General features: G+C 42.6%; 1 protein-coding gene across 2 annotated transcripts in view; it reads right to left on the reverse strand.

Moving 5' to 3' along the window:
- Positions 1-6,925: 6,925 nt before the first annotated feature.
- Positions 6,926-23,858, reverse strand: part of LOC146821353 (uncharacterized) — a 39,901-nt gene continuing 22,968 nt past the window's right edge. For both annotated transcript variants that reach the window (XM_085612303.1, XM_085612302.1), the window contains exon 2: positions 6,926-8,445. In XM_085612303.1, the coding sequence (XP_085468429.1) occupies positions 7,402-8,433 (1,032 nt within the window). In that variant the 5' untranslated portion in view covers positions 8,434-8,445 and the 3' untranslated portion in view covers positions 6,926-7,401. The remainder of the gene's footprint in view (positions 8,446-23,858) is intronic.

The following is a 23,858-nucleotide window of genomic DNA, read 5'->3' on the forward strand; positions in this document are numbered from 1 at the left end:
GACATTTACTTCTGGGAGCAACTCCTCCCTAAATCATGCTAGTGTTTTACATCCCTGTGTTAACTGTAGAGAATCTAACGACCTGTTTTTCAAATTGCATTGCTCTAGGTGACCACCTCCATTATACCGTAACCTTATTGTTGTAGAGCTCAAGCCTACGTAGATGTACACGCTTCCAACTAGAGGCCTTGTGAATAACGTTAAAGTGTTAAAATTCTATCTCCTTTTAAGATTTAAGAACACATTTGATTATAAAGGCCAACATTCTTCTTGCTATCCCAGTCCCACATTGTTATGATTTCAATAAGTCAATAAAATGTAGATTTTCCTAGTTTCTTATGACGGAAAGTCTTAATTTTATTAAAGACACGGAGGCGAGTATTATGCTTTTCTTTTCTAGCTTTATTCCACAGCAGCCAAGAAAAGTGAAAAACACTACAGTTTCCAAAGGGCCAAACGAGAAGAACTGGCCAATGGGAACGCAAAGAAAACGAAACCAGTAACCAATCAGGCTGTAGCTACCAATAAAACGTCACAACTGACTGCGGAGAAAACAAAGGAGCAATGGAAAAAACGAGAAAAATAGCCAAAGTCCAGGAGCAGACATCTTGAACCAGGTCCGACCATAAGGAACGAGAAGCAGGAAACCTTGGAGGTGGAAACCGTCCAGGAGAAGGAACCAATCGAGCTGGAGGAGGCCGTCGCTGATGAGGAAGGAGACGCTCACGAAGATGCCGGCGGCAGAGCCGGATTCGCTGAAGGGAGGGAGAGAACAAACGTTCGTAGTGAAGAGGCAGGATAATACTCGCCTCCGTGTCTTTAATAAAATTAAGACTTTCCGTCATAAGAAACTAGGAAAATCTACCTTTTATGGCAAGACCGGAGGCTCCTATTATGCTTGTTTAAAGCATATCTATTACAAGAGAAGCCACAGTACAATAGGTTTACAATAAAACATGCGAAAGACAGTATCATTGGTCCAGTCCGCTGATCTCAGAATGTCCATCAGACGTGAGCCTGCCCAAAAGGCTTTAGAAGCCATGGCTCCTCTCGTGGAATGGGCTCCGAAGACGGAGATGTCGATACCCGCCAGGGACATGACCCAATGCACCCACCGGGCCAGGGTAGCAGAAGAGACAGGGAGATGGGGTTTACGGAAGGAAATGAGGAGTTGGGAGTGAGAGGGCGCTCTGAGATCAAAAGTCCTTTGCGCATACACTTTCAAACATTGCCCAACCCATAGTTTCGGATGAGAGGGAAAATAGGGATAAAACACTGAATTTAATTAGTCTTAGTGTGTCTATGAATCTGAAAAAGAACCCCAGTAGGGGAAAACTGCTGAGCCGAAATGTCCAGAGCTTTAACATCAGAGACACGTTTAATGGAAACCAGGTACAAAAGCATGGTAAGTTTAGCTGATAACATTTTAAGAGAAAGAGCATTATTATCTGGCCAGTCAGAAAACAGTTTAAGTACAACAGAAACATCCCATAAACTAGAATACTTAGCCAACGGAGGTTTGGAACAACAAACTTCTTTCAATAGTCGACATATCAGCGGATGAGAGCCAACCGGTTTGCCATCAATGGGGGAATGATTGAGGGAAATGGCGGATCTGTACAGATTAACCGTTCTGTAAGACTTACCTGCGCTAGCTTCGGAGGCCAAAAAATTGACCACAAAAGTTAGAGGGGCTGAAATGGGATCGGCATGCCGTTCCAGACACCAGCTTGCCCAAAGAGACCAGGCGGATTTGTAGGCTTTGGAGGTGCCGGGGGCCCAGGCTTTCCTGATAAAGATAGGAGCCTCTTGTGAAATGAAGCCGTCCGGAGGGACAGGCCGGAAACTTTCCAGGCAGACAGGACCAGGGAATTGTCCAGGATGAGATTGTGTCGCATACCCTGAGGATTCACCAGCAAATCTTCGCGACTCGGAAGGAGGACCGGGAAGTCCGCTGCCAACTCCAAAAGGGACGGAAACCAAACCTGGGACTGCCAAAAGGGAGCCACCAGGACCAGGGAGGTCGACTGACGTCATACCTGAGAAAGAACTCTGCTGATCATAAGGAAAAGAGGGAAGGCATAATTGAGCTGTCGAGACCAATCCTGGAGGAAGGCGTCTTTAGCCAAGGCCGAAGGATCCGGCCGCCAACTGAAGAAACGGGGTAACAGTGTTGAAGCGAGAAGCAAAAAGATCCATGTAGAAAGGGCCCCATTTGTGGGAGAGGGATTGGAAGACGGATGGAAGAAGCCACCAGTCGCTGGAGTCCCGAAGAAAGCGGGAGTGCCAATCCGCTACGGAGTTGAGATCCCCTGGCAGATATTCCGCCGTCAAGGACAGTTGATTTGACAGGCAAAACTCCCAAAGACTCTTTGCCAGCTCTGCAAGAGGTTTGGACTTTGTGCCACCGAGATGGTTGATGTAACGAACCGCAGAAACATTGTCCATGCGGAGAAGGATAGAACACCGAACCCTATTCTTTGAGAGGCTTTGGATTGCAAAGGAGCCTGCAAGCATCTCTAAACAATTGATGTGCAATTTCAACTCCTCTAGAGACCATGTACCACCAGTCGATATTGGACCACAGCGGGCGCCCCATCCCGACTGGCTGGCATCTGATTCTAACACAAGATCTGGGGCCGAGGCGAAAATTGTTCGCCCGTTCCACGCATCTAAATGGTCTATCCACCATTGCAGTTCTACGTGAGACTCTGGATCTAAGGCGATAAGATAGTCATAGGCTAAGCCTAGGCGCAGATGCCTGATTTTTAGACGTTGGAGTGCTCGATAGTGAAGGGGACCCGGAAAGATGGCCTGGATGGAAGCGGAAAGGAGACCGACTATCCTTGCCAGAGACCTGAGCGAGATGGAAGAAGACCGAAGTACGTGAGAAATCTCCGCTTTGATCGAAGAAACCTTCGCTTGAGGAAGAAACAGAGAAGCTGCGACTGAATCTACTCTGAAGCCTAAGAATTTGATGCTCTGAGAAGGAAGTAGCATAGATTTTTCGAGATTGATTAAGAACCCTAGATCCTTGAGCAAAGACTGAGTGACTTGAAGATGGGAGAGAACCAGCTGTTTGTCCGTATCCATGAGCAAGATATCGTCTAGATAGATGATCATTCTGATCGCCAGGGAACGCAGGAAAGCTATGACCGGTTTTAAGAGTTTTGTAAAACACCAAGGTGCTGAAGAAAGGCCAAAGGGAAGAGAAGTGAAACGGAAGGTCTCGCCTGCCCACTGGAATTGGAGGAACTTGGAATAAGAAGGATGGATGGGGACCGTGAGATACGCATCTTGAAGATCCAAACGAACCATCTAATCGTGTGGACGAAGGGTATCCCTTAAATGGAGAATGGTCTCCATTTTGAAGTAGCAGTAGACCACAAAGTGGTTGAACCATTTTAGATTGATAACAGGGCGCAATTTTTTGTTCTTTTTTCGGACGAGAAAAATAGAACTTAAGAAACCTGTGGGATCGAACGGGGAGATGACAATGGCTTGTTTCTGAAGGAGGGACTGAATTTCTAACGATATTAGAGTGGACATGTTGTTTGGGAAAACCAAAAGGAGGAGGGAACACAGTTTGGATAGGCGGCGAATAGAGCTCTATAAGATAGCCTTGAACCGTGTTTAGGACCCAAGGGTCCGAGGTTATTGTTTGCCATTTTTGGAGAAACAGTTTTAAACGCCCTCCCACCGGGGGAAGGGGAGATGGACTCACCTTGTTGGTTGAAATTGTTGGAACGGAAACCTCTGTGTCCACGATCTTTGGAACCTCTACCCCGCTGATGGTAGAACTGCGGCTTGTATTCTTGAGAGGAACTGAAGGAGCCTCTGGAGCCTTGGTTGTTGTAGGCGCGGCCGGAAGAGCGGCTCCTGCCTCTGCCGGCCCGTCCAAAAACCCGTGGAGAGAAGACTTTTTTGATAGACAGCTGTGCTTTGTCCAAAGACGCGAAGGTGGACACAAACCTGCTAAGGACCTTAACCAGAGAGTCTCCGAAAAGGAAACCGTTTGCCTTGGCGCCAGGATCCTGGGGAGCCAAATTAGCCAGCTTAGGATCTAGTTTAATAAGAAGTCCCTTACGCCTCTCATGGGTAATGGCCACATTAGCGTTGACGAGTAAACAAAAGGCCCGCTGGACCCACAATGACACTTCTTCTGCCGAAAGGTCCAACCCATCAAGACGAGCAGTCTCAGCCATGTCAAAAATGCGTGCAAGGGGACCCACAACGTCCAGCAACTTATCTTGGCAGGTGGACCAGGCCTTGTCTACACCCTTGCGAGGATCCTTGCCGAATTTGGAAAAGAAGGTGAGTAAGGGTTGATCGATGGCAGGGACTAAGGTAACTTTATCAGGCAAGGAGGGCTTGGGGCACTCGGATTTTAAGCGAGAGCGGACCGCCACCTCCAAAGGGAGACGTAATCGAGCAGAAATGTAGTCCGCAACATGAGGGGAAGGCAACCATTCTGACGAATTAGGATGACGAATGGAAGCCGGGTCAAACATGGGCACCCCCTCGGAGTCGTAGACCGGCTCAAACGAAAAAGAATCGGATTTAGCTTTTTTAGCAGGAGGAGAATGAGGGTCAGAGACATCAAAAAGATCATCTGCGTCGTCCAAGTCGTCGTGAGTGTCCAAAATGGTGGAAATTATCAACTTTTTTGGAGACTCTGCATGCTTTAATATATGTTTGCGTTTACCCTCGGAACCTAAAAACCCCTCCTGAGTAGGAGGCCTTGGAGGAACTAGGTCCTCAGTCAAGCGCGAGGAGACCCCGCCAGTCAACGTTGACGCAGTATGAGAAGCATGACCAGAGACAGAGGAAACCACCTTTCTTTTTCTGCTATCCCCCGTAGAATGGGCCAGAGCTTTGGACAAAATATTTAGCATAGACGATTCCATTCCCTTGGACATACGTCTCATAGACACCTCAACCGCATTTTCCACAGAGGAATTAATGAATTTGTTTAAGTCTTTTTTAAAGGCTTCACCTTCCTCATTGGGTTGTAGTGGTTCGGGAGAGCTAACAACCTCCATAGCAAACACTGTGCAAGACAATAAGGGAAGGAAAGGGTTAACTGTGGAGAAACCTTCTCCTGAGAGGGATGAGCGTGTGAAACAGAAACCTCCCAAGGGCGTGTCCCAATGAGAGAAATGCTTGAGGCTTTACGAAGCGGTCGAGGGAGCTCCGTGTGAGGAAAACTGAAGAAAATGGGTAATGCGGCGGAAACAGTACTGTGCGCGACCCAGAAACATCAGCAAAACCTGAGGCGCGAAGCGAGAGGAAGAGCGCAAGCGGAGCAGCCCATTAGCGGACGAAATGCGGGGGAAAGGGAAACACGGCGCGAGACCGCGGAAGGCAAGGAAACGCTGCAGGCACCTAATACAGCATCGGCGAAATGACGAGAACTAAAGCAATAGGCAAGTAAACAATAATATACTGTAAATATACATGCAATTAGCGGAGCAAAAGATAAGGTCACTTAACTGACTGCGAGCAGCATGAAAAGAGGAAGCTTCGCAGTCAGTTGTGACGTTTTATTGGTAGCTACAGCCTGATTGGTTACTGGTTTCGTTTTCTTTGCGTTCCCATTGGCCAGTTCTTCTCGTTTGGCCCTTTGGGAACTGTAGTGTTTTTCACTTTTCTTGGCTGCTGTGGAATAAAGCTAGAAAAGAAAAGCATAATAGGAGCCTCTGGTCTTGCCATAAAATTTGGTTAAAATCCCACCTGTTCTCTTCTGGAGGGCTTGTAGGTCATAAATGCACCTTTGTGACCGGCTATCTTGAATATTGGATTCTGTGATAAATACAATCTATTCATTAGGATCTGGTTAATGCACTTTCACTTAGAGCCATCTGTGCAGAGCACACCAAACACAAAGATGGTGAATTGCTCCTTTTTGACCCATTTCTCTGGTCACCCAAATCAATAACCAAATTACACTTGTATGAATTAACCTTCCATTTATGAACTCATAATGTTGCCATGTCAAATTAAAGAGTCTGGGTTAAAGAGGAAGAATAAAGAATGCATAGAAGGGTCAACCCCCCACAAGTAGAATATCAAACTACATATAAAAACGGCTTTTTAACCATCTGTTATACTGCTCCATGGACCAGGTTTTCAAGCTGTCTTGATCAAAGACCTTTAAAGAATGACTTATGGACATACACAATTCTATGGACTGTTCATGTTTTATCCTTAATCTTACAAGCAATATTTTAAAATTATAACGGTCATATGGAATTATGAAGCACAATATGTTTAGCAATTCATTGCATTATATGGGGAGGACCATGTGTAGATTGTATGAATTACAGTAAACTGGTGCTAGGTGTAGCTAGGCGAATGCATTATTTCTATATTCTTGGGTTCCAAAGTGCCTTCTCGACCTACAGTCCAATTTCCAGGTAATTAAATATGTTTTTAACCAATGGCAACATGACCAAAGACTTTCATGAACCACTGACAAAGAGGAATTCAGTTAATGACGAAAGCCACATTTAAGGTCAACACCTATGCTAGGTGCTGACAAGTAAAGTGGAGTGGGGGGGTTTGGGTGCAGTAGACCAATTAGCAGAAATAAATACTTCTGTGTGTAAAATAGCTGTCTCAGTTAGGCTCTTGTTGCGGATATCACACCACCATCAGAAGCACAGATTTAAACCCCAGCAAAGCAGGCAAGTCTTATATGTATGTGCCAGATGTTGATGAAATTATTACCACTGGCTTGAGTTACAGTAACGACTGTAATTTACAGTGCTGTTAAACAGAAGATTTTTAGTTCACCTTTTACATAAAAATCAAACTTGGACTATGATGAAGGTAATAACAGAAGACATTAAGGACTTGGTATTAGACAGACAGCATCAAAAGCAAATGGAAAAAACAACAGTCAGGGATTAAAGAAAAGAACAGATTTCAGTGCAAGAAGCGTTTAATATTTGGTACGCAGATGCTAATGACCCTGTATGCTTAGATTAACATCTCAAGTAGTGCAATTCAATTTTTTGCAAATCCAACATAAAACAAATAAATATCAAAGTGTTTTAAGCAGTGCTCTACATTTATGCTTGTTATCACTCATTTCATCAATAATTTGCTAGAGTTAAGCAATGTTTCAAAAGTGCTTTTGTGTTAGTTGCATAGTTTTATGCAGCAATTTTTCTCCTGCTGTAATTGTTTCATTATGAAAGTAATTCTGGAAACCTTTAGGGGAGCTGAAAGTAAGGCATGATCGTACAGCGTTTGGCATTATTCTCTCATATTAAGTGCAAATGCATTTATTGAAAGTTGTCTTAAGGCAATAAATCTTATCCGATTGTGACATCCTGTAATAAGTAACAGGACTCTGAAAGCATTTTGACGAGCTACTAGCATTGCATGCAATCTGAGTTATATCAGTATTTTGTTCTGCAATGTTCTTGTTGGTGATTCCTTCTGCCCGTTTTGTCGTTCTTCTGAATCTACAATGCGCTGGACAAAATAGTCATTGATGATTGTTACCTCTATAAGCTTAACCATGATTGTGTGCGTTTTCCCGGTTCGGTCTTCCCCAAGCATTTTTTGTTTTACCAGAAGATTCACGTTTTGAACAAAACTTTCATCGTTTTGTCTGCATGAGCTAGTTAAATTCCCACTGGTTGTAATGCAATGTGTAATCACATCATCTTTCCACTGGAGTGCTTTTTCACATTCAGAACTCAAATGTGTTTTTTTTTTGGTGTGGGTTTTCTGGTGATCATTAATATACATTTGTTCACCGATGTCCTCTTGTTCAGTGCAAAAATACTTCTGTTGCTCCTTAGTTGTGGTACCCCGTCTTATGTTTAACATTGGCAAGTTATTGTTTTTATTGTGAATTTTCTGGTGATTTCTAAGATGCCCCCTTTGCCCAAAGCTTTTGTCACATTCAGTACAAGTATAGGGTCTTTCTCCCGAATGAGACCTCTGGTGTCGAATAAGGTCACCATTCTGAATGAACTTTTTCTCACATTCAGTGCACTGAAATGGTCTCTCTCCAGTATGTGTTCTCCGGTGCCTAGTAACACTTGTCTTTGCACTGAAGGTTTTCGTGCATTCAGCGCATGAATAGCGTGCCTTCTTTTGCTCTGGGTCAGGTTGATATGCAAGAAGCTTTACAAAGCGGTCAGTGCTTTCATTTTCAGTATGGTTCTCAGAAATCTCTATTTTGTGTTTCCTCTGATGTCTACTGTAATAAGTCTGATTATGGAACCGGTTTTCAAATTGAGAGGTTTTCCCTCCTCCTAGTTCTCGGTTATTTCCTGAGGACACTAGAGTTCTGCAGTTTGTTTCCATCTTAGACTCCTGCAATAACTGTACTTTGGCTTTTCCAAATTTAGTTCCAATTTGAAGGTTTCTCTTAGGGCATTTTATGAACTCTAAATCATTCACGTTTGTGTTCATAGTTGAGATGATCTGTTGGAATAAAAGGAAATATATAATGTTAGTTTCCCAAACAAGCAATGAAATATAGAATGATTAGGGTACAAATTGAGCACCATCACGCTGAACAGGATTTGAATTCCCTGATTGTACTAGCCGTTGGCTGTAGTGTCTTCTAAAAAAGATACCTTAGCACAAGGAGGAAGTAAAATTTCAGACACTGCAACGACAAGGAAACAGTGACCAAAGGGAAGCGCTGTATGAGGAATCATGATTTAAGACAGTGTATACATTTCATAACTGATGAATTTACGGATAGCTGCAGGTTGCTAAATTAGTGAATTGAAAAGTGTTTTTCTGAGAACATGTGTAAGTAAATGCATTGAAGAAAAGACAAAGATAGTAAAACAATAACTAAGATTCCTCCATTTGCTTCTTCAGGTTTCTACAACTTACAAACTGAACTAAATTGACATACATTGTTATGGATGTATAACAAAAGTTCCATTTATTTTTTAAAGAATATTAAAACATCAATATGTTAATGTAGCACATACAACTGTACAAGATCTCAACCATGGTGATTTTTTGATAGGGTAGAAACATTCATAACAGATTGCACACAATGTGAATTCTACAATTCAACAAAAATGCATTTAGACAAATAAAATTAACCACACATTTTGAAACTGAATAGCAAATCCTATTTGCACTTCAGTTCCCACATATACTGCTATTGAAACCAACCTCTCCAGGCAGGAGTTAAGTAGAGCATGAATGATTGATTCTGTTCTTGCCTGTACATCAATTTCAATAACATAATTCAACACAAGTTCCACCATAAAAGTATTGACCGATCTAACCAGCTAGATTAGGTTGTTGCATTGATATATGTTTCAACAGATCTGAAACAGTAGTGTGCCTTCCTCAGAACAACACTATTGTCAACAATAAATTAGGCACTCACTGCAGCTTTGAAGTTTCAGTCAAAGATAGCCCTTATTCTTGTAACTGGAGTTCCACTTCTTAAAGAGAGGCCTTACTCTATGTTAATGTGCTATTATTGGAGCTGACCTTTGCATCCAGAATTTCTGATGGGGGAACAGCTTGATGGGATTTATCCTCTTATAGCTAGGTCAGCACTACACCAACAAAAACTAGACTACACATTAATGAATACCAAGCAATTGGGAAGTGTTGTATATCTTACCATCTACTGGTGTTAAGTGCACTACAGTATGTAATGAATGAAGAAAAAAAAAAGATTCAGTATCAGCCAGCCAAGGGCAAGTTCATTACGACACAAACTATTCCCCATCCATCAGAGGTTGTAGGACAATGCCATTTTCAAAACTAGCTGCCTCAAGCTGATGACGTGGACATGTGGTTGCCACATGGTTTATTTTATTTTTTTTAAACAGAAAGGTTTTCAACTGAACTCCTACGACCGAACTGTCACAACCAAAACACTTTCTTCACACAGAGAGAGCAAGAGAGGACAAGCCTAGTTTCATTCGCCAAAAAGTCATAACCATACACAAACAGGCAACTAGACGAAACGAAACAGAGTGCTTAGGAATCCTACTGGGCAACCAAAATACCAATGCCCTCCAAATTCTGCAATAGCTTACAACTTTAACAAGTATTTCTTTAAAGTCTTTGTTTCGCCCAACAGGTGAGCCTCTGCTCAGGACTTTTTTCAGACAGAAAGTAATTTATTTTCAAAAACAGGAACATTTGAGTCATAATGCCCAGCTCATGATTATCTATTCATTCAGAAAATATACCATCAGTGGGAGTTCTTTTTCTGTAGAGAAATTTTAGCTTCGGAAATATTTCCCTGCATCAATAGTGATAATTTAAACCTATGAAGATTTCCAGAAAGCAAGACCTGGCTCTGCCAAACATACGAACCTTCAAGCTCAGCTTGTAAGCTGGAAAGGTAAGTATGCAAAACGCCATCCTATATCTCACTAATTTTCTTCAGGCACAAGCTCTGCTACAAGCCAGCTACAACGACCCACTTGCAGCATAATTGTAGAACATGTCTAAAGCTCAGGCTTGACATGCAATAGAGGCTGTGCCATAAAGCAAACACTCTGCCAAACATACCCAACAAATAAATGGATAATCCACTTATTTAACTATCCATAAGGCAAGCGGTGTGGTCTTCTGAGGTTTTAAATACAATGTAAATGCAGCAATACTATATAATACACATACAATCCGCATAACGTAACAGTTGTCAATGTTGCAGCAAATAAAACTGTCTAGTTAAAACAGACTTCTGAGTCCTCTACTACCCGAATGACTACTATACCCTACTCACTGACTTCCCTTACTCAGCAGTGATCTATTCTGTATATATTTATTGTTTGATTTGTTAAATCATTACAATCCACATGTAAACAGACAAAGTGTAGAAAAACATTAAAAGAATTATTTATTTTTCTCGCTGGGATCCACTCATCATTTTCAATTAAAATAGGGCAATAAAGTAGTTGATATAAAATTTCTTCTGATACAAGGTAACCATCGCTTACGTAAAACCGCTTGGCAGCATAATATCATTAAAACAGTTAATAATAATAAAAAAGAAAAATAAAGGTTGCTGCTAAAAACTACAGATAAGGCACTAAGCTGTACAAAAGTGTCCCAAACGTTATGTACAATTCGGTGTGGCAACTATCAATTATCGGTAGTCGATGTCAGGTCATCAGGGTCACGTTCCGTATTGTTGCAGGGGCAGAGTGCACGGATTTTGCTGGAATGGTGCTTCGTGGATATGCCGTTATTTTAGTCACCTGTGCACGTTCCTAGAGTTTGGTACTGGGCCTGGAGTTTGCTGATTAAGCTTGCGATATGCATGGTGGATAAAGATTGTGAAGCTTATGTTTAAAGCAATGTTCTCTGGGTTCAATGCCGCGATGATTGCCTGCCTACAGGACCGGACTCCCAATCTATTCCACTCTGGCCTCAGTTTTAAGCTGCGCAGGGCCAGAAATGCTGGGCAGAGGCATACAACGTGCTCCAAAGACTCCACCAATTCCCCGCAGCCCCTGCACTGAAGCTCGTCTGATGGGCAACCCCAAAGTGGTAAATGTTTCAGGAAATGCCATTCCCCCAATCTAAGTGCCATAAACCGCAGTTTTAAGTACAGGGGGTATGTGCAGGGCAGGTATGGTGGAAGAGAAGCCAGCTGGTAAGAGTGGATTACTGCCCATGCATGCTTGCGTTTGGCGAGGAGTACTTTGTCGGTGGAATGTGACCACATACAGATGCGCTTCTTGATACTTGTTTTAAAAACTGTATTACTAGGGTTAAGGTTCCAGAGGTCGCTTGCTGATAATTGCTGTACACATTCATGAAAGAACAGACTGTATGACCCACCAGTATTACTAGAGCGTACATCTGACAATAACATTGACTCGAGGGAACCAACTCCGGCCTGCCTTAGCTTGTGGCACAGTTTCAAATAAGCACCTGCGCTTAGCATTTCGTGATTTAGAAGGCCCAGTTCTAATCGGATCTGTGCAGCAGATGCAGATTTTGGCATCTGAAAGACTTTTGTAGATCTTAGTCACATGTTGGTTTAATATTGTGCTCAGTTTGCCCAGGGTAATTTCAATGCCATACGACAACGTGGGGCCTATTTTGGATCTCATGACTTCCAACATTGGGGTTAAACTCGGGCCGGTGAATTTTTTTGCGAGGTTCACTTGAAGAGCCATAGCTTTCATTGAGATGTTGCTGCGATGTTTGGCAAAGGTGCTCCTAGAGTCGAAGTTAATCCCCAGGTATTTATAAGATTTTCCTACCGCGAGTCCAGAGTTGTTAAAACGACCAACCACCACCTCCATAGTGCTTTCTGCCGAATATGACCCCTTGGGTTCTCTTTAGGTTTACCTCTAGGATGTTCGTAGCGGTGTAACTATATAATTTGTTAAACAGTCTTTGCAGCCCTACTCGAGTGAGACTGAAGAGGGCAAGGTCATCGGAATACAGAAGGTTGCTTAACTGAACACCACCAATCTTAGGGGGATGGCTGTTAATCGCATCTAGTTCCGCTGAGAGATCGGCGATGAACAAGTTAAAAAGCAGTGGAGCTAGCACACATCCCTGTTTGACTCCCCTTGTTGTCTTGATTTTGAGAGATAGATGTGAGCCGGTGCCAAGCTTGACTTGTATCCAGGTGTTAGTATGTAGTTGGACTATTGCCTCCAAGATTCCCCATTTCGTTAGCTTGGCCCAAAGTGCTGCCCTAGGGACCAGGTCAAAGGCAGCTTTAAAAGTCAGCAAAACAACAGTAAACCACCTTGGATAAGACTAGTGCTTTAATCGATGAGTATTGATAATGCCAGTAAATTAGACATGGTGCCCGAGTTTGCAATAAAACCGGTTAGATTTTTTGGGATCAGTCCTTTCTGGCCAGCCCAAGAACTGAGTTCTTCGAGTAAGATACTCGCAAAGTACTTCGCCTCATTGTCCAGTAAGGCTATCAACCTGTAATTATTCGGGAACGAATGGGAGCCAGACTTGTAGATTGGGTGGATTATTGCACCTCGCCAGGAGTCAGGTATAGTTGAAACTCCTCAATGTAAAATTGAAGAGGGCAGCTAGTTGTTTTGACCAGAGAGGAATATTTGATTTAAACAGGACCTGTGGCAGGCCGTTTGGACCTGGCGCTCTATCTGGTCTTGCTTTTGATAGTATTTTAGCCTGCCTTATTTGGGTGATGGAAATTCTCTCGCATTGATGTTGCCTCGACTCTTGTGAACACTCCTGGCACTCCATTGGGCCATCTTTAATCAGTGTAGAATTGTTCATTGCAGTAGGATCTGCTCTTCCATTGACCCTAAAATGGCCAGTCAGAAATGTGACCCATTCTGCCTCTGCAATGTTTGCACTCCCCTGGCTGGTAATTCCGTTGATTTGTCTATTCATTAGTGCCCAGAATTTTCTTGAGTTCCGGTTTTTGCTTACCCAGAGAAGCTTACACCAGAATTTTTCAATGTGGAATTGTTTGTCCTTTTGGTATGCCTGTCTGTAGTTTTTGTGTGCGATTTTGTACTCGTACAGTAGATCGTTAGAGTCGGGGTGCTTCCTGGTTGCCCATAGGGCAGTGTTCCTGATCTTCTTTAGTAACATGGTGTGATTTAAAATAGGGAACTGGGTGCTGCGAAAATAGATATGGGAGTGTAAATGAGATGAAAAAAAGCTTAACAAACGAGAACAGATGTTTGACCAATCAGCGATGGGAGAGGCTGTCAAAGGGAAACCACCTGCTGTGAATAAAAGGCATTCCTTCATGATGTTAATGCTGATGTCATCATTCCATCTTAGATGTTGTAAGTTTTCGGAGTGAACTCCCTTGTGAGTAATTGGAGCAAGATCGTGATGGACTGAGTTTAAGGTGACAACTTGTGGGCGATGGTCGCTCTCAGATCGCGCTATGATGCTATAGTTTTCCAAGTGTGAGAACAGGGCTGAGTTACAGATGGTGTAGTCTAGGTAAGAGTACTTTCGACCATTTGTCAATGTCCAATTCGGTGGAATGTCCTGTGATCTATTGAATGGTGTTCTTTCTTCCTGTTTGTGTTCCAGCAAGAGATTCAAGTCACTTCACTTTCACCCACTTCCTAAAAATATCTACCCTGCAGGCATTGCGTCACTGTCGAGATCTGTTGCAACACATGCAACAAATTTGTGCCAGCTCAGTGTTATACCTGGCAGAAGAGCTTATTATCTAGGGAGACCGTTAAAAAATGAGAAGCAGAAGCACTGAGAGACTCAAAGTCATAAAGTACAGAGGTACATACAATAAGAAAACTTAAGAAACAAGCCTTTTACATCTATGCAACCAGTGTCCGGAGATCCATCCTGTTATTTTTTACTTCTTTGCTCCTGCACTTCAGAAAAGAACTAAAGACTCATCTCTTGCAGGAACAGGTCATCCTCCATGGCTAATGACCTGCCTCCTAAAGCTGTGGTCCACGGACACACCTTCCACTTAGCTCTTCTCATTTGATTGTATTCTTTGTAGCATACTCCCCGGCCCTGTAGCATTAATATAGCCACACACGGAGCTCGGTATTACAAGTCTTTATTCTCTAGAGTGTAACCGTTAACTGACACATACTGAGTCATGAATTTTATTAACCACACCCAATCACTTACCTCTCTAGACACACTCTATAATACACAAGAGATTACATCTACCCTTTCGTTAAATAAAAAAATAGAAAAAGATATACACATCATAGTTCCTCAATGAGTCATCAAGGCGCTCGAACCACTCTTACAGATCTTGTGGTGTGAGGCGGAAGAGACACAGGAAAAACAACTGCAGCAGGCACTAGTGAGTTAGCCACTGACGCAGTCCTGGCCCTCTGATGACCGTCAGACTTTGGATGGCTGGAACCCACAAACTCCGAGGAAGGCATTTCAAATGTGAGGAATTCCGTGTAATGGACTTTTTCAGGATGGTGAGCAGTCACCATGTGTCCCTTACTAGTCACAACTTGCAATGGATCGGCATCGAATGGAGCATCAGATATGAGTTTTCGCCTCTGCTAGACATAGACTTGATCCCCTTTCTGAAATGTCATGTGCTTAGCAACACTGACGCTTGTCTGCATAATTCTTCATTTTAGACTTGTGAAATTAATCAGTGGTTCGAACTGTCTTGGCATCAATTTTTCTTTCAGGGGTCCACTGGGGCAGCTTGGTCCCCATGGCTCTCCTGAACATTAGGGTGGCCGGGTTTTTGCAGGTTGTAGAATGGGGGGTAGATCTGTACACAAAAAACAGCAGAATGAAGAACTGACTTTATTTCAAGTATTTGTAGCACAGTGCGCTGAACAGCCCTTTTAAGAGTGCTCATAAAACGTTCAACAACGCCATTAGTATGTGGCCATAGAGGTGTGCTTTTCTGATGCTGGATATTCAAATGAGTACAAAAAGCTTGAATTCTTGATCATTGAATGGTGGGCTACTGTTAGATTTTGGAATGAATGAAACACTCAGTTTGCAAAGATGCCTTCTAGTCAATTTCTCGATCATGAGTAATTGACAAAAGGTCTTCCACCAGAGTAAACCGGGAGTATTCATCTACCATTACCATGAGGTAATGGCCATTTTCATGGGGCCAAAGAAGTCCACTGCAATTTTCTACGTGTTTTGGAAGATATGAAATGTTCAAAGAATGCTGTGTTTTTTTGGGAGATAAACAGTTACACAAATGACAAGCCTGGAGCTCTCTCTCAACTAGCTCATCAAGAAAATGGAACCAAACACAGGCCCGAAGGGCTCGCTTTGTAGCGACAATTCCACGATGCCCTTCACATGGCACTTCAATGACTTGTGACAGTTCATCACGCACATTCTTGAATTTCTGATATTCACTGTCATCATCAAGAGGTCGAGCATGTGTTCAAGAATTGATGCATAATAATATCTTTGAGGATGAGTATATTCCTATCTGCATTGGTAGTAGCACTTATTTGCTCTGTGGACACAGCCGCAGGAGTGCTGGATCTCACAATGAAGTTAACGTAGGCCTCAGCCACTGAGAAGGGGTACCCTGATACTGTATGGGCATTTGAGAAAACTAGTCGGAAGGGCTTTCATCTTTTCCCAGCTGGTGCACAATGGAATAGTTATACTCCTGCAGTCGCAGCCCCCACATCTTAGTGCGAGGGGGCATTTTGGACTTTGGATTACCAAACACAGTGAGCAGTGCTTGGTGATCAGTAACAAGCATATAATGTTTCGCATACAGAAACATATGAAAGTGTTCACAAGCCCACACAACAGCTAGGGTCTCTTTCTCAGGTTGCGAGTAAGCTTGTTCATTCTGTGACAAACATCAGCTAGCATACACTACAATATGCCTTTGCATGTTCACTATGTTGAGCAAGAATCACACCCAAACCCACTGCCTGGCATCCACAACAATCTCTGTATGCAATTTCGGATCAAAGTATGCCATTTCAGTAGCATTTTCAATTGCATGCTTAATTGTCTTCAAACTGTGATCACACTCTTGTGCCACTGAAATGAATCATTTCATTTTGTTAACTCCCTCAATAGGGCACTCACAGTGGTAAAGTCACAGATGTTTGTGGAACAGTAACTGGCCATACCAAGAAAAGAACGCAGCATGGTTACATCTTGTGGAGGGGAGGTGGATGGCAAAGCCTGAACTTTGGCTGGATCTGGAGTCGTTCCCCCCCTTCACAGAAAAAGTGCCCAAAGAATTTTAATTTGTTTTGTGAGACTCGCACTTTCCAGCATTCAACGTAAGTCCTGCATCAGCAAGTAGATGGTACACTTGGGGAAGAGCTGTATCATGCTCTTTTCAGGTGGCCCTAAATACTAGCAATTGAAAGCATGTGTGACAGGATGTCTAATGTGACGAATTACATCTTGGAAAAGTTTGGCAGCTTGAGTTGAAAAGGTAGTAATGTACCTGCAATTTTCTTCCAATCGAGCAGATGATAACCTTTGATATAATGAAAAGACTTTAGCACAGTTCAACTGGGTAATTAGGTCAGCAACCTGAGGACCTGGATGTTGTTCTCTTTCAATCACCTTGTTTGCTTGACACATGTCAACACAAATTTTCACAGACCCTTCACTGTTCTTTTTAGGTACTGACACTATGGGTAACACCTATGGCGTCGGACCAATAGAGCGCTCAATGATATCTTGTTTTAGCAAAGTCTCAATTTCTCTTTCTACAGCCTCTTGGAGATTAAATGCAATTTGACAATGTTGTTGAGCAACAAAACATATGTCCACATTAATGTGAACCTGCACTTTCCTAATCCATGGAACACAATGGAAACTGATTTAGTGTCATAATGAGCATAGACATTGTAATTCACAGAAATTAGTCCCATGTCAGCAGCAGTGCTGAAGGTGAGTAAACATGCACTTGACAAAGTACTGTGAAGGACATGGATTGGAGCTTGTACTTTCGTCTTTTTGTTTTTCATGGTCACCAAGAACAAATGTGGACTTTGTAATGGCTTCGAGGCTGTCCACCTTGGTATTTGATGGTGTGAGACGGGGTATTGGAGACAGTTCATGGTACCTGGTGGTTTTGTCTCTCGCTCTTCTCTTCACCACTCTGAACCTTTTTCATTATACCTGGTTTTCATCACCTTTAGCACCCCTTTGCGTTTCTTCGCTTCAATTTGCAGCGTTCTCTTGCACCTGGCTGTCATCACGTACTGCGCTTTCTGTACCACAGCCTTTAGCATTGCTGTACTGATGAATGATGGCTTTGTGTTAAGGTGTGGTGTTGCACTTCTTATCTGGGTCGTGTTCGCAATTTCATGACCTACGATAAATACAACTTTCCATAGGGCCTCCGCTTTCCTTGAAGGTATCGTACTGGGCTGGAGTTGCGCTTTGTTTCCATATATGACAACTGTCAATTCTTTACTTTGCCTGAGGGGCACGTGGCATGCATGAACAGTTTGCTGAACCTCAGCAAACTCTCTGGGAGAGCACTCCTGACTCTTTGAGTTGTGGGGTTTATGTATCCCTTATCTTGGCGCCAGTTGTAGCGTCCTCCCAGTCCGATAGCATGCAATGAATCACGCCACACACGGAGCTTGGCATTACATGTCTTTATTCTCTAGAGTGTAGCCATTAACTGACATGTACGGGCATCATGAATTTTATTAACCACACCCAATCACTTACATTACTAGACTACGGAGTCTGTTAGGGACCATAGGGGGCACACGCTTCAACATACACAAGACAGAACATCCTTCTCTTGTACAATATTAAGAACTTTATGTATGATATGCTCCATAATGTGCTGGTGACACCAGTGCAGCACAGTGGATGGCAAAACAATGCTGTATCCAATAATATAACTTCACAAGGGAGTACTCTTAGACGTCTGCCTAATTTTTTACTTTGAAGCAAAGCTCATCTCCCACTCGAACACTGCAGGCCAGTCTGGGCAGTCAAGCGGTTTAGAAGTCTTGGCACTTCCTTTTTCCACTCCCTCTCATTGAGCTGAATGACAGTTGATTGCTTTCCGTGGTACATTCTGATGGCCTTATCAGGAGGTCCTAGCAATAATCTAGGTTCCCAAACCATCTTTCTCTCTATCGCCTCCTCACAATTCATCATTAATCCACAAATCATTGGACTGGAATCTGGAGTGATGTATCATGAGCTGTATGCAGCCCTACCACAGTAGAACCTGCATGAACTGTCATCTTTTGTGGGGGTATACATGGTGCGCTACAGGCAAAAACCTTACCAATTTTAAGTTGCCCTTATAAACTTTTTCTTTTTACACCACAACAGGTTTTTGGAGGCCAGAATGGGTTGGGACATGGGGACTAAGTCAACATAAATGCACACTTCTGGGGAGTACTTGTCCGTTTCTAATCTTTCAAGTTTGCGCCAACTTGGACCATGACATTAAAACTCAAACCATCCCTATAAAGAGTACTAAAAGCAGTAATGGATTACAGGACTATACAAGAGGAACAGTTCTTAACTTGTTATCTGCACCTGTTTAGAGAGTCCACACCTGTTTTATCGGATATCATTACATTTTCTAACATATAAGAAAGCAAAATGGAAAATTGAAAACCACTGTAAATTTGAAGGAATTTGAAACTGAAAGGTAAAAACTAAGTTGGTATCATTAGCTTGATTTGTGGGAGCAGCACAAGTAGAGCTAACCATGGTATTTTCGATTGGTAGCCTCAAATGAAGCCATAGTTTGTGCAGACTAAAAGAGGATCCATTAGAAAAAAAAAGACAAAGTGATACGCTAGTTCTCCCAGGTCACTTGGTCTTTTATAAATAAAATCAAATTTTTGAAGAGCTCCGACCATCCCTTTAAATAATGTTTTTTATTTTTGGTCTCCTTTTGTTTTTGAATTAAGGAAAATATTAAATCATTTATGTATCTGTTTGCCTTATACTTGTTTCTGTAGTTTGATGTAGAAATTGCTTAGGCCGTTCTGTGGAGGTCCACGGAGGTGAACAGGTTAAGTACTGCTCATGTAGAGGATGAATAATTATAAATAAACTACAAGCTGTTAATTTCATAACAGCACTAATGAAACTTCAGCTTCCCTATCGTCATGCCCTTTGTAGATTTTTTATGAATGTATGATTAACTAAAAATAAGCAATGGGAGAGAATCTTCTGAATTGTTAGCAACATGATTTAGAGCAATGTGCATAAGGACAAATGGGAAGAACAGCGTAACCTCGCCACTAAGTAATACTACCTACAAACAAATGCAGTATAATATCCCACATACATTGCACTAAAACAGAAAAATATAATCCAAAATTAACAAAGAGGATGAATACTTTGGTGTTGAGGGCAAGGGACAGAATTTCATGTCATGTCACGAGGTCCTAAATTGTCAAAAATATGAACTTCACTCTTTGAAGCATAAATTAGGATGCTGGGTTCTTCATCAGCAATAAAGGGATGAGGGAAGTGTTGGCAACTATTATTACACAAATATTGATTTTATGTAAATGAAAGATACATAAATTACTTTGTTATGTAGTACGGTGTGAAGAATGCAAATGCTACATAAAGTTACATAGAGGAGGCAACATATGACCAATACAGGTATTTCAAATCATACACTATAGAGAGGATTTGAAATCATTTATGTTCATCATATTTCCTTTATTTTGGTTAAATAAAACCATAAAAGGTATAATATAAACATTTAAAAGGATAATGTAGAAAACATACAATTTCATTGTGCAAAACTATTTCTAAGTACAACTTTTTTGTGTGGGGAATTTCGGTCCAACAATACAATACTCATCATACATTTTTTTAAATCCATAATATTATAAAAAGGATAAAAGATTCGAATAAAACATCCCAAAAATGTATATGATTTACAAGAAAGACAAGTGAACACCTAGATAAAAGGGTTCAAAACCAGTCATAAAAACAATTGGAGCAGTACATTAAGTAAACATGAAGGTGCTATTTTAGGGACCATTCGACCTAAAGTACCATATTGCCAACAGGTATCTCAATATGAATACACCACACAGTCTCTGATGTTGGTTTTGTATATTCTAAGATCTGTATGGCGATCCCTAAACCCAAGAAGTTTACAAAAGGTGAATAATCCAACATGAGCCTCGTTTAGCATATGCCTTACAAAAAATAGCACATGTTTGTTATTCTCTGGAACTAGACAACTCATCAGAGACAGATTTGTTATGTTTCCCTTTTTCGTCCAGGAATGGGTAAGAGAAGCCAAAGGTAATATGCCCAATCTAAATTTCACATAAAGTGCACGTGCGGCAGGGTTGGTAACCATATTCAGGTATTGCTTATATTTAGGTGCACATTTGAAAATCAGGAAGTAATCTACCAGGCTTCCAGGAGAAACTGTAAAATGTTTTATGCCGAATACATAATTCCAGTAGGATGTTTTCAGCTTTTCTCGCACACCTTTCGGTAATGCAAAGGGTTGTAGCCAGAAATCTTCGAATTCTAACTTGAATAGCCAATTTTTGATATGTGCAATCTTGGGGATAATCCTAGCATGGTGGCCATCTAGTATAATTCTAATACAGTCCCTATAGGGACCTAGATCCTGGTTTGTCCAGACCCTTAGCTAATATTGGATAGGTCTCAACATAGCTATGACAGAAATCGATCTTAGGTTTAGGTTGAATCTAATAGGCAAGGTTGGTGCACTGTTTGGAAGTCTCAACACAGTCTTGATAAAGACATTTTCAGATTTTTCAAGGGTGTTAAGATTACAGTGCCCCCACAAATCTGCCCCATACATGGCCCACCACAGGATCGAATTTTGTATATGTCCAAGGGAGGGGAGATGGCGAAGGTGCGTGATCGATTGGCAAATCTTAAGATGGACCCGGTTCTTTGCTTTAAAATCATGTAACTTTTCTGGACCTGTGCTACCCATCTATGGGAGTCTTCTAGTCTTGCGCCCAAATAGTCAAATTCATGGGCTCTATTTAGAGCCTCCCCACCCCCAGGAATACCTTCCTCTTGGGTATTTTCCTCCTCTTACCAAAGACCATGTACTTGGTTTTGTTTTTGCTAACTTCCAGGCCGTGGTCCATACAAATATCATTACATTTATCCAAGAGAATAGATAGACCACGAGAGGACTTTGAAAGTAACAAAGTGTCATCTGTGAAAAGGAGACACAGTATTTTATAATCCTTCACCTTCGAGAATCATTTTCACAGTTTAAAAAATGGGGGGATGCAGCCATTTATGTACAAGGGAAAAAGTGTGGGGGCTAAAATACACCCTCGTCTAACACCTCTCCTGATTGGAATGTCTTGCGTCAATTCCCCTGCAGGGCCCCACCTAACCCTTACAATGTTTTCCGTGTATAATGCATGGATCAGGGACAGTATTTTGCATGGGATCCCGATCTTCTACAGAGCCATCCAAAGCTTTGCCCTAGGGACAAGATCGAATGCTGCTTGCAGATCCACAAAGCAACATACATCAGCCCCCTATCAATGTCTACTACCTTCCACTTAATGGACAGGAATCGGACAATCCAGTCTATGGTGCTGATGGTGGATCTAAATCCTGCACGTAAGTGAGACAACACTTTGGCTTGGGCAATTCAATCCTGTAGCCTACATAAGATTTGCATGTGGTAAACTTTCTGGATATTGTCTATTAGATTTATTGGTCTATAATTTCCCAGTGTGGATTCATTACCCTTTTTTGGTCTCGCCTACGCAGCGCGCATGCGGTGCATAGGAGTGGACCACTTGAAATCGATCAGCTTTTTTGCCCAAAAACGTACACGCTTTGCATTGCTTTCAATTGCAATGCGTGCACGTTTGGCGTTTCCCTTTCGGGAGCGAGCTTTGGCGACATCGTTTTGTAATTATCGCGCTCGCTCCCGCAAGGTAAACACTGCGTGTCCCTGCTCTCGGCCGCACTCCCCCCACCCCTCCCACTTGTTTACCGAGCGCCAGTTAACCCGCGGGCTACGCCGAGAGTGAGACGCATTTTTACTTGTTTTTCTTAATTTGGAGCTTGTTGGAAGATGGCGGAAAATTTAAAAGGTAAGTGGAGCAGCATGGGGAGCTCAACTGTCACTAAGTTAAATAAAAGAATATATGCGGCACAGTGTGTGGTCAGTTGGACAGTCGCAACAAGCTGTTTCTAGAACGCTCCAAACTCGGACCATTGTTGTGAGGAAGTTGAAGCTAGCCTCGTTCCCTACTCGACAATCGGAGAGTCCGATCCGATTGGAAGCTGGAGGGTGGCATTCCCAGTGGCAGCTCTTCAGCCACAGCTTTGGTTGCACTTGCAAGCGAACAGCGCGAGTCTCCTTTTTTTTATTAGTGCTGATTGGCGGGGGAGAGTTCGAACCTCGCACTGGTTCTTCTCTGCATGATAGGCTAACGAGCACGATGGAAAAGCAGTAGGTGCGTGTATGTGTGCATATATATATATACATACACACACACACATACATACATATATACACACACACACATACACACGCGCGTTAGACCAGCACTCCAATCGGTGGTTGTGCCGGCGGTTGGCACCCCGTGTGATTATTCAAAGGGCTGGGATGGAAGTCGCCACGTACTCGCGTATATAAATGTAAGCAGCCCATGGCGGTTGCGCTGAATTGGGCATCTCTGAGACGGAGGAGTGGCGGGAAAGCCATAACGCTGCTTCTGGTGGGTCAGCATGCCCCTCATTGAGTGGGGTATCCTAACCCCCTCAGGTTATTTACAACCTCAGCGGTTTCTGGACGGCTAGGCTTCCGATACGCAGTTCTCGGGGCTGCCGTAGCCAATCTGTTTTCCTCTTTTGCCATTCATTTTTTCTAAATTTTACTTAATTGGGATATGCAGACTGAAGGGTCCAACTGTACATCTCATTGGTATGTCTCTTACCTGACTTTTTAAAAATGCTCTTCAACGAGGCAGCTTTATGTATTATCTCGAGGAGTGATCGGCCATCGTTACTGCTACTGACGACCCTGGAGTTTAAACATCCTTCCTTCCTTGTAGTAGCCATGTAACCTCAAGGCTCACGTGGAGCTCCCTTGCTCAACACATTAATTTACCGCAGTTCCATGAACCAGGGATCCCGTGTGAAGGGTTGAGCGCGGTCAGCCCCTAGTTGACTTGTCTCTCCTTGGGCCATCTGCAATGTAACCCTGACGAGGGCCTTAAAGCGGACACATGTATGTGGCTTTCGTGAATTGCGGTAAAATCATGCGTCATACTAGTAGCCACATCATGTTGAGCTCCTGCTTCCATAGCAACAATAACCCAAGATGTTAACCTGTCGTAAGCCTTGTTCTAAGTATCTTATGATCAGATGACAGCACAGTCATAGCTAAATCACTGTTGGCTTATGTGGTTTCGGGTTTGCATTACCCAGTATTTCCGTTC

This window comes from Triturus cristatus, chromosome 6 (genome assembly GCF_964204655.1).
Source record: "Triturus cristatus chromosome 6, aTriCri1.1, whole genome shotgun sequence".
Taxonomy (NCBI): Eukaryota; Metazoa; Chordata; class Amphibia; order Caudata; family Salamandridae; genus Triturus; species Triturus cristatus.